At 43.5% G+C, this 11460-nt stretch overlaps 1 protein-coding gene across 1 annotated transcript; it reads right to left on the reverse strand.

The window, feature by feature from the left end:
- Positions 1-441: 441 nt before the first annotated feature.
- On the reverse strand, positions 442-10746 carry LOC137914593 (RUN and FYVE domain-containing protein 2-like). The gene is made up of 19 exons (XM_068758110.1): positions 10398-10746; positions 9272-9445; positions 8990-9107; positions 8615-8716; positions 8337-8460; positions 7516-7580; positions 7356-7421; positions 6814-6883; positions 6529-6630; positions 6313-6429; positions 6142-6234; positions 5020-5094; positions 4837-4934; positions 1606-1725; positions 1257-1386; positions 1063-1157; positions 875-923; positions 675-755; positions 442-585 (listed from the first exon to the last, which is right to left on the reverse strand). The coding sequence occupies exons 1-19, from the start codon at positions 10744-10746 to the stop codon at positions 442-444; spliced, it is 2172 nt and encodes a 723-aa protein (XP_068614211.1).
- Positions 10747-11460: the final 714 nt, after the last annotated feature.

Below are 11460 nucleotides of genomic sequence, written 5' to 3' on the forward strand. Positions count from 1 at the left end.
TTGGTTTTTAAATCCAGTCAAAAAATGGTTTCCTCTCCATCAAACATACATGTGGGATTAAACAATTTCACTACCCACAAGTCACGGTTTATAACCAAAGATTCTTGTTTCAAGACATTTGGGCCCATGTTATAGAGGACTGACGTGTCTGTCCACACGCACACACACACACACACGTGTGTGTTAATGTTGGACACGAGCAAGTGGTGACAAAACATGTTGCAACGGTGCAAATGAGTCAGTTTGAATAAGTCGGGGGACTTATTCAAACTGTAAATGAAGTCACATGTTCTGAATGTTCACGCCCACCGTCCCATTTCTAGCAGCAGACACTGAGGTGAGATAACTTGGCAAGGCCGGAAGGAGGAGGGCTGCGGGACGGGAGTCCGCAGGTCTGTCCTCAGATTTCCTGTTGCAGCCATGTAGTGTGGGGGAGGTACTTCATGTTGGGTTGGAGGAGCATCGCTGGAGCAGGAGGGCGTGGCAGGTGTCGCAGACTCTGACGGGCTTCGGCGAGGCAGGCAGAGGCAGCTCGTTATCAGAGCAGCTGTTGCAGAAAATCTCCCCACAGTTCCTACAGTGGTGCTGGAGAGAAGACAAAGAGAGAAAGCGTCACAGCCACCCGCTCCGCGGCAACGTTTCACGTTGGATGTCTGCTCGTTCAATGGGCTGACCTTTCGTCTCGAGATGGAGAACTCCTTCTCACACAGCTTGCAGTGTCTGGCTTCCTTGTCCTTCAACCAAACATGACCCCCCTGAAACACAGTTCATCCGTTTCTCACCGACTTTATGCTTTTGGACACTACAAAACAGCACAGCATACCTTAGTTGCTATTTGTTTTTTTATTATCTCTTCGACTCACTGTTCCTCTACCTGAAGAGCTTTGTTGGCTTCTTTGATGTCCTCAATCTTCATTTTGGATCTGGTTACAAAAAAGATAGACCAGGTATACAAAATAATTAAGAACTAAATAAAATCAATTTAATATGAACTGCCGTAAAAGCACGTCTTTAGAGAAAAAATTAATAACTAAAAAATTAACAACTAATTAGCAAACATACTCGCTTAGTTTGAAGCCCAGTTCTTCGAGAGCCTGTTCTTGGTCCTCACAGATGGTTTTCAGCTGGAAGTTTTCATCCTGGAGACGATGGAACTCCTTAGGAAACAGCACAGGGCATCGGATTATTCTCTGCCACTTCACACACACAAAGTCATTAATAAAGATATTACATGGGACCTTAGTCTCTCTTTGTACCTTTTTTAATCCGTTGATCTGCAAGGCTTCGGTGCTGAGCTGAGCCACCGCATCCTTCTCCCTGCCCAGGTCATTTTGTAAAGTCTGCCTCCACTCCCTCTCTATCTTTAGGTCCATCTCCAGCTGCAGGCTGTGGAGCACCACAAATGTGGACAACACAGACAAAGGAACGACAACGGGCTGAGTGAAACCGGGCGCTTAGGAACAGCACTATTGTTATAGTTGTGATTCTTGAATCTTCTGTTTCAGTTCAAGGTAGGAACGCTTGAGCGTAAATAGCCGGTTTATCATTCCACACAGCTTGTGCTCTAAACTCTACATCGTCTGTCTTTGGATGGGCTTTACTCACAGCTGCCGTTCTTTGTGTTCAATCTGCCGCTGCAGGCTGTCGGCCTTATTGGCAAAGTCCAGCTTGAAGCGTCTGGTTCCCTCCTCAGCTGACATGCGGTGCCTCTCTGCCTCCTGTAATCTGCACCATTATAACCAGGGACAAACTCAGGACCATGGAGAGAGAAAACTGGGGATAGGCAAGAACTGGGGAAGACAGGAAGGAGGGCGAAGGGTAAGAGGAAGGTCAGGGACTGAGGTGTCTGGAGGAGAACATGAAGGGGGAAATGACTTGGACTGGTGAAGAAGGCTGTCGGAAGACGGCATTGTGAATTTCATTGTTTAAAAAAAAAATAAAAAAAAACGGGGAAAACTGAAAAGTGAGCAACGTGAAATGAATAGTGGGGTTTCGGAACAGAATTGTATGGAATAAGAAATGCGTCAAAGTTAAGATGCATGATGAAATAACGAGGAGCATTACCTGAAAGCAACTGAAGTCTCAGAAAGAGAACGGCTAACTGAAAGCAGCAGGTCATCTGCGTAAATGATGCCTTCCGTGTGAGAGTACGTTGGAAATCATTGCCTTGATATTACTGCTAACGGAGGACACGCTTACTGTGCCAAACACCTGTTTCAGTTTTAAAAAAATAACACACCCAACTATTTCAAAACGTCTAACTTTATTGACCACATTGGTAAAAGACAGTCGTGAGATTTTAAGAGCTGTACTGATTATTATTCTACAAATTGAGAGTTACAGTACCGTGAACATGGAGTTAGAATAGGTAGAGTAATTACTTCCTGATCTATCACGAAAATCAATATATATGCCAATATGAGATAAACAGCACGATCACCAGAGGTTCACAACAATTCTTTTCACACGGTTCAGTTGTGTAAAGTTCTGCAGAAGCAAATCATGTAACGTGAGCCAGACAAAGTTCACCAGGATCTTAAAGGTATAAGAGGGGCAAGGGCTGTGTCCAAAATCAATACATTAATCAATCAATAAAATAAATAAATGCACTTGAGCCGGTCTCGTGAACTAACATCACTGTAAGTATAAATAGTTACCGTTTGTTCGTACATGTGTTTACTGTGATGCTACATGTTCAACCTCTTTAGTTTCCTTTTTGGAGCTACTGTAGATATTACGGTGAAGTGTGTGAGTGTGTGAGTGTGTGTGTGTGTGTGTGTGAGTGTGAGTGTGTGAGTCCACTCAACTACAAACTTACTGCAGCCTTCTTTTTTCCTCGTCACCGTTGGTTGGTTTACTTTTACGTACCGGTAACTCCCCGTGTGTCTGGTTTCGTCTGCCACACCCGACTGACTTTAACGTCACACAAAAGGCCCGCTATCGGCACAAACACCCCGTTTCCCCCATTTCAAATACAATTGGAAAGAATAATTGAGCGGTTTGCTAAAATGTTCAGTGGAATCCGGTTCATGATAAATCTATAATCTGGAATCAGCATAATGGAGGGATATTATTACTGTAATACGTAACTCTTTCACGTCATTTTAGCCTGGGTTAAAGCAACACTGAGCCAGCGCGTCTGCTGCATATTGTTCCACGAATAAAACGAAGGGGTTTTTTTTGTAAAAGGGTGACTGGAGGATCATTTTCAGCTCTACTGATGAGCAAGAGACTGATTTTAGACACGGCCAGAGTCACAGCCAATCAGAAGCAGGTCAGGAGGTGCAGCACACACAGAGCAAAGCAGCAACAGGTTAAAAGCAGGAGGCTGTGCAGCAAACTCCTGTGTCACTAAACATCAATCTGACTGGCGAACAGACGCATAAACAGTTTGTTTGGGTTGTAGGACGAGTGTTTCTGCTCGTGTTTAGACCTGAACAGTGTCAACAGAACACTTACTTAACATTAATCATTACTATTTAGCACGAACTCAGCCACGCTGTCCGAGGGAGACGAGCTGTGAAACATGCTGCAGCGGTCTCTGTGGATCCCTGCACTCTGCTGATGAGGGTGACGTCTCGGTAACTAAAGGCCAGGACCAAACGCTTCAGTCTGACAAAGATTCTGGCTGCTCTACGGCCATAAAGACCTTCTGAATATTGTGCGCAAAAAAAACCAAAAACGGGAATGTGCCTTTAAGTCCGTTTACTCAGTCATAAACAATTGTGTGTTACACGTGTGTGCGTGCGGTCATGTCTGTCCTCAGAAGGAGATGTCCTTGACGAGCTTGTACTGGTGCTCTGTGTCGGTGCTGGCACACTTAACGAATGACATAGCAAGCGTTCTGGTCTGACTGAGCAGATCCTTATCACTGCACGGAAAACATCAGGGGAGGGGGTGACAAAATGGATGGATGGATGGATGATCGATGTGTAAAAAAGAAACAGAAAGAAGGAAAGGAGGAAAGAAAGGAAGAAAGGATGTCAATACAACAGTATTCTAAGCGGCCCTGGTTACACTGAACATTTGACGTCCGCTACACAGATAAGCAAATGCAAATAAAATGCATCGAAACAGAAATGTCAGGTTCCCATTGTCATCAGATTATTATTATTATTATTATGGTCTGATCTATTTCCCTCCACAGTTAGCACATGAGTAATGAAAGGAGGGTGGGGGAGGAGAAACAGGGAAAGCTGATGTAGAGGGATAGATGGATACAGCTAAGGCTGACAAAAAAATAAATAAAAAAGGGGTTTTTTACGTAGAACTCTGAAACAATTCAAATCAAGCTCCAAGCTCAAGTCGAGTCGATGTTATCTATCAATAATCCCAACGAACACTGCGTCTCTAACCGGGGTCTGTCGTCCTACCCGCCTGCACGAACCTTTACGTCAGCGAAACGCCTTTACAACAAAACCACAAACAGGACTGAAGAGGTTCGAACCAATGGAGAGGGGAGCGGAGGGATGGACCATGTCGGCTGATAAACGATGGGGTGACGAGGTTTCCTCAGGCGGGACCGTAATAAATGATGCAGATAAAGTGCTGCATATGCAGATTGTGGAACATCTTCATATAATAGGAAGTACAGATTTTTATCATCTAGAATTTCTTGTTGCTGTTTTTTTTTTTTTTTTTAATAACATGACATTTGTCAAAAATTGGGCTAAAAACTCATTTTTAGGACATAATCTTGCTTCACTATTAACATTAAAAGCTGTAAAGGAGGTTAAAGGAATTATATTTGTTTCTGCAAGCTAAAGAACCCTGTCAGTTTGAACAGAACATGGGACAAAGTGATTTTCCTGTTTGGGCTAGTGCACGTTGCCTCACCTCTGCTCCAGCTGCTTCATGGTGGCAGTGATCTGATTGGTCTTCTCCTCCAGACGACTGATCATATTGTTCTTCATCTTCATTTCATCATCAGACGACTGACGAATAAAAATCTAAATCAGAAACGGCGGTATCGTTGCAGTTTTTGCACCGAATGCGATCGGACATCGAGTGTGTTTGTACCTGCATCTTCTGGTACATTTCCACATTGATGGCTTTGACGTCATCAAGTTGATGTCTCAGTCCAATCAGTGTGTCCTGTTGAATAAAAAACAAACAAACTGGTGACTGAGGCTGTATTGATTCCTGTTTGGGGATTCGTCAATGATTAATTAAAACAGTCTATTACTTAGGGCAAACATTTTAAAAAATACATATGCTTCCTGCAACACAGACCTATCGCCAGCGGGTGGCAGTAACACACACATACAGGCCTTTTGCAACCACTATTATCAAAAGAAGAAGGTTTTATTTCCTCATGGCAGACAGTCCCCCCCTCCCTGAAACCTTTCCTTCTTCCACCTCCTTCCTTTGACCTCAGTTCCATTTCAAAAAGAGAAACCTAGCATATATTCATCATTTAATTGTATTTTTGCTGAAACATTTAATAATAATAAAAAAAGGAATCCTTGTCAAAAGCTACCGTAGTTTTTATATTAATTCAGTGATGCCATTTTTGCATCAATTTACTATTAGATCTAAATATACAGAAGTATAACAAAGGATTGTGACATTTTTCATGAATTCCATTAATTGAAGCTGAATGTAACCGGATGATTGGGGTTAATTGGGCAGGCAGGTGTGGGAGGGAGCACCTGTGGCCCGTTTACCACTGATTGGGGGGGCGGCGTATATAGGTGCTTCCCCTCCCTCGTTCCGGCGTCCTCATTTTGTGTTTTCCCCGTCTCGAAGGCAGGTTGGCCGTACAGACTGCCACTGCCGTGTCTCTCCTTTTCTTTTGTTAGTTTTGCTTTTAGAGTGTTAGTAAATGATTTGAATCCCTAATGCCGTGCTGGTCATCACTGTGAGCGGACCTGTGGGTGGGGAAACCCGCTAAAACGAGTTTGGGACCAACGGAACAAATTAAATAGATCTTTAGGTTGCAAGTCCTAAAGTGGCGTTGTCGGCAAAGGTCGGACCGTTTGGCCCCATATTCCTGACGCTACATAACCATTGACAAGTTTCATGATTCTGTATGAGTCATATACGAGCCCATACCCCTCTGTGTTTTGTTGAACATTTGTGTTATTGATTGCAGCTCCAGAACTGCTTTATCAGAGGGACACAGTGAACGGACATGCTGACCTGTTTTTCATGAATGTCTTTCTCCAGAAGCTTCATGGCCAGCTCCATTTCCTGCTTCATTGACACCTGGACTACCAACTCATTCTCCACATCCTAAAAAATAAAATCACGCATGCATATAAGAACAAGTCGCTGTATATGTATCAGACACGCAAGCAGCTGCAGTCTGACCTGTCTGAGCTGACACTCCTCCTTCAGCTGCCTGCGGGCCTCATTGTACATCTCATCCAAACCCTGGCGTGACTGTTTGTACGTGTCTCTCTCCACTGACACGTCGCCTTGGGCAACCTAGACGAGTAATATCAACAGGAAGGCGTCATTTATGCCACATTTCCATTTCAGCAGTCTGCAGAGATTTTTAGACGTTTAGTGTGTGTGACTGTCTACCTCGAAGTTTTGTTGTGCCTTCAGTAGGATTAAACTGTTTTCACTCCTCAGCTGCTGGTTTTCTTCCTGGAGTTTGATGATGTTGTTCTTGGCTATGGCTAACTGCACAGACAAACGCGTGTAGTTCCTCATGACATCATCACAGTAATGCTTCCTCTGACATTGTGACATTTGACTTTAATTTTAACACCAGATTATGTGAAAGTAGAAGGGCACTCAACGCACATACCGCAACTCTTCCTTCCTTGTTAATGCTAATATGCACATGTTATGAGTGTGTCTCACCTCTTCTATGAGTTTAGAGTTGGACTTCTCTAAAGAGTCCACTCTGCCCTGAAGACCGTGAACTGTAGAGCTAAACACACAGCCAAACACAATGATTAATAAAAATTCTTCATGGTACTTGTTAAAATTCACTTTTCCACAATGTGGCTTTTATGACACTCCCAAATTTAGAGGACTGAATCACTTGATCCAGAGACAGGCATCTTAAAATATGTTCAAATGACAGCTCATACAAGAACAGCAACCTATTGGTTTTTTGTTTTAGCTCCATTACAGCTGCAGAATTTAAAAAAAAAACTTAAAAGTACATTTCCCTTCACGGCAGCAGATCCCTACAGATCCCTTTGTGCTATCTAACTGACTGATCACTCGATTTATTTTATTGTACAACCAAACATTCACCATTCGGCCTTTGCTTGAGGCCGCCGGGGTGCCAATTACAAACAAAATATGATGCACAAATAAAGGAGAATGACCATCCATCTCGGCAGGCCACAGAGGCTGGGTACAACATGAGGTCTCTAAAAAAGAATAAATGTTACTTGAGTTGCCGGTTCAGTTCCTCAACATAGTTCTTCTGATCCAGGATGGATGCTATCTGGCTATTCCTGTTGCAGAAAAAAAAGAACATAAACAGAGTTATACATCAGATTTAGGTGCCAATGTGCCTTAACTAAATTGTTAAAACTATAAAAGTCTTACCTCTCTTCACTCCTGTAATCATCAATGTCATTCTTCAAGTACATGGAGAAGTCGATCACCCCGACCTCGAATAAAAAGAAACAAACTAAGAAGAGCAATGATTACAAAAATAGTAATTTGTTCAAAAGTGTTGTGTTTTAAAGTGTCACAATCCGGCAATACTCCAGATACTCCAGATATGTATCTGTACCACAGCTAAGGTGGTACTCTTCACATCATTGTAAAATTTATATCTTTGGGTTTAGAATTTTTTTTTCCTGAATAAAATAAGATAAGTCAGCGCAAAGCTTAAAATCTAGGAAAATGTGTTGTAACGTACGATCGGTTTATTTTACCACGAACAGATCAATAACTGCCTGTTTTACGTGGCTGATACCAATAAATTTACCAATTATTTCACATTTTTCCAACCAGATGCAAATTATTTGACATCATTACATTATAACAGTGAGCTGCATTTATATTTATTTATATTGACAGACTGCATGCCAACAACTAAAAGGTGCCTAACTTCACCCAACTGTATCAGAGCACAGTATAAATCAGTCAGTCACACCCACTCTGTGAACACAATCTGTGCACGGTGTTTGAATCCGTGAGAGAACGGTCTGCACTCCTTTAGCAAAAACCCAAACCCAGTGTCGGCCGTCTATCCGTCTGATTCAAAGAGGATGAAACAGATTTTTGTTCGCATTTCTGCTTCCCCAAACAAGAAAGAGTCACTGATAAAAACACTGGGAAAAGGAACTACCGGTATTAGACACAGGAAATAGAGATATATTAGGTGTACATCAGTCCTTTTTTGTGACTGCGGAAGTTACCTGAGAGTCCAAGTCCTCGCCTTTGACACACAGGTTAGCATCAATAACATTCAGGCCTACCAGCAAGCCCACAATCACTGACCCCTCTTCCTCTAACATCAGTGCTGAATTCTCATAGAAATCACTGTGGAGGAAGAAAAATGATGACAAACAAGTCTTCGGGATTATGCATTAGTTATCTTTTTTGATTTATTAGGAAACGCATTCTAATGAATGCCTATTGCTACACAGCGTCTTCGGGTGTGTCGCATTATGTGTACAACACACTATCTGCATACCTGAGCAGGTCTTTTCTGGTGATGAGGAGCCGGAGGTAGTCGGCTAGCCGTTTCTGCATGAGCGCCAGACGCAACCAAGCTCTGGCTCTGCCTAATGGCGTCCTGGGAAACACACACACAAATACATACAGGTGATTAGAGGATACTGAAAGGGCATAAGACTCAGTGGGGCATCTTCAAACTGTTTATCTTTCAATGTTTGGATCTAATTCGATTCTTTGTCTCCTAAATGTTTACACCAAACAGCAGTTACAGTTATGTTCACTCACTTTATCATCGGCTCAGGCCACACTCTCATGTCTGATGAGCGTGATGTTTGAATACGTTGTACATGAGTATACCTGTGTGTACTGCGTACATAAATATACTCCTTACTTAAGTCCGGGCAGGTCGCGTACAGAGGCTGAGATCTCTGCTGCTTCAGGACACAGTTTCTCCACCAGCTCCAGAGGACCCCAGAGAGACTTATTAAACCCCAGGAAAGACTTCTTCACTGGACGAGAGCAAAAGAACCAGAGACTTATAAACCAGTGCACGAAAATCTAGGAATCCCATCTCTTAAAATATATATATATATTTTTTCGCAGTTTGTAGTGTAAGTTCATAAAGCTGACAAACAGCAATTCTAGCGCAACACACACTACTGACACAGCTTACCTCTGAGCCCGTGCTTGAGGCAGTGCTCCATAACAACAAAGAACTGCTGCAGAGGTGGGTAGTCCGAGTCCAGTGTTCGTCCAAAGCTCAGAGCCGACTCGATCAGCCCTTTAATGCTCAGCTTGGCCATGTTCAGCAGGTTGGCTCGCTCCACGGCCATCGGGTCTCGCAGGGCTGCAGCAAAACACACGAAAGCATCGGCCTGAACGGACATGAAAACCAAACGCGATTGAAAAACGTTACCAAAGACGTCCCGGTTAAGGTAATTACATTTCTTGTTCATTTTCATAATAAAAACAGAACATTTGCACATAAAGTTTTGTGAAGTTCAACTTGTGATCTTGGAAACAGTAAATAAATAAATAAATAGGCATAAAACAGACAGTCAAAGGTAGCACATAGTGATACTCTGGTCTTTACCATTGCGGAAGTGAGACAGCGTTTAGACAGTGGCAGGAGAGCTGAATTAAGATTGAATGATTTCAGCTTCCTAAATGTTAGGATGTTCTGCTTTATCTATTTTATACTATGTCAGTTTAACATACAGCATTTGAATTTCAGACACACCGTGTCCACAAGCGATGGCTACCGTTTACAATCGATCGATAACGGTATCTCTTCCATTTGTCAATTTGGGTTTGGATAAATAAACAAAGATCAAACTGTTCACATCAACACAGAGCACAAAACAGTGAGGAAGGAGAACTAAATAGTGTGTTTGCTTCAAATGAATACATCCAACCCCGTGAAAGACGCTTTAATCAAGCACATGTGATGCAAATCACATGTTTCCATATTTTGACCAGTGAACTTGAAGTTTCTTGTCTGCATTTGAAAACCAAATAGCAAATACGCTATCAAAATAGTCCCTCAGTAATACTAATAAATCATAATAATAATGATAAACCATCCACCTCTTCCACACAAATGTTTCCTCCCACAAACAGTTTATGCATAAATGTTAAAATGACAGAAAACGCAGAATGGTGACGTAACAAGACCAGCACGGACCTGCGGAAGGCCAGGCCGTACGGCTGGGTTTACCGGTCGGACGCACACGGTGCTCCTAAGCAGCTAGCGGGTCGCGTCACACACTCGTTTTTGTCTGCTTCCGCTAACACCCTACCTTGGGCGGCCCAGTCCCCGGGCAGAGACGTCCTGTGCTCCGACACTTTGGGCAAGACGTGGATGCTCCCTGAAATGGTCTCGGATGCTTTCCTTGCCAAAGCGAAGATGGGAGCTTGCCATCGCCCGTCTCCTCCTCCTCCTCCTCCACTAGCACCACCACCACCTCCTCCTCCTCCTCCTCCTCCTCCTCCTCCTCCTTTCAGTGTGCTGTTGCTGCTGCTGCTGACAGCTTTTTCTCCAACCCCAAATTTATCTTCCTGCAGTCTCAAAATCCCAAACACCTGCGCCTTGTCCTTGCTGCTGTCCGCTTCAGACAAAGCCAGGTCGTGCTCCGCGGGCGATGCCATGTTGCTGTATCCCTGAAATAGCTCGCAACTGCCAGGCCGGCACAAAAGCGACTCGCTACCCGTTAAGCTCGATGTCCAAATTCAGCCCACGACCATTATGACAGCCGCGACATGACAGGTTTAGCTAGGAGTCGGTCTGCATCGTTAACGTTAGCAGCAGCGGCGGCTTTAATAGCCGCTAACTAAAGAGTATTTACCGCACATCGTGTCGTTATTGACATTTGTTTACACCCAATGGACGCGTAGCTCCTGACGGTCCCTCTTTACGTCCCTGTCTCTGCGCCCACCGGAGAGAGAGGGCGGGGTCTGAAGGGCTCACGAGACATACGAAAGGAAGCACTACGTCATGGTTTGGAACGGCTGCTGTGCTGTGGGCGTGCTTCCCCCTGCTGTTCGAAACGCGAACTGCACGACTACCATCGGGTAGTGGCGATCACATATGATTGGCGTATTTTACATTTCAACCAACCAGGCTACGCCCAAGCGTGGAACACAAATAAAAGCACTTGCCACATCAAAAGTACAACAACCACGGACAAGATTATTATAATGACATTTCACAATATGATGACGCATTCATGCAAAATCCAAATGTATAAAATTATAACAAGAGGCTTTTATTGTTTTGACAGAACCACTCATCCTGTTATTCAGTGAATAATTCACCATTATTATGATATCATAATAATGGTGTTAGGGTATCAGCCGTTTGTA

This window comes from Brachionichthys hirsutus, unplaced genomic scaffold (assembly GCF_040956055.1).
Source record: "Brachionichthys hirsutus isolate HB-005 unplaced genomic scaffold, CSIRO-AGI_Bhir_v1 contig_177, whole genome shotgun sequence".
NCBI classification, from domain to species: Eukaryota; Metazoa; Chordata; class Actinopteri; order Lophiiformes; family Brachionichthyidae; genus Brachionichthys; species Brachionichthys hirsutus.

Excerpts from the sequence above, each read along its gene's own strand:
- LOC137914593 (XM_068758110.1), bottom strand. The coding sequence starts at position 10,746 with ATGGCATCGCCCGCGGAGCACGACCTGGCTTTGTCTGAAGCGGACAGC. Across the intron at positions 6,884-7,355 it reads GAACTGAACCGGCAACTCAA|CTCTACAGTTCACGGTCTTC; the intron begins GTAACATTTATT and ends CTGTGTGTTTAG. Across the intron at positions 1,387-1,605 it reads GAACACAAAGAACGGCAGCT|CCTGCAGCTGGAGATGGACC; the intron begins GTGAGTAAAGCC and ends GGTGCTCCACAG.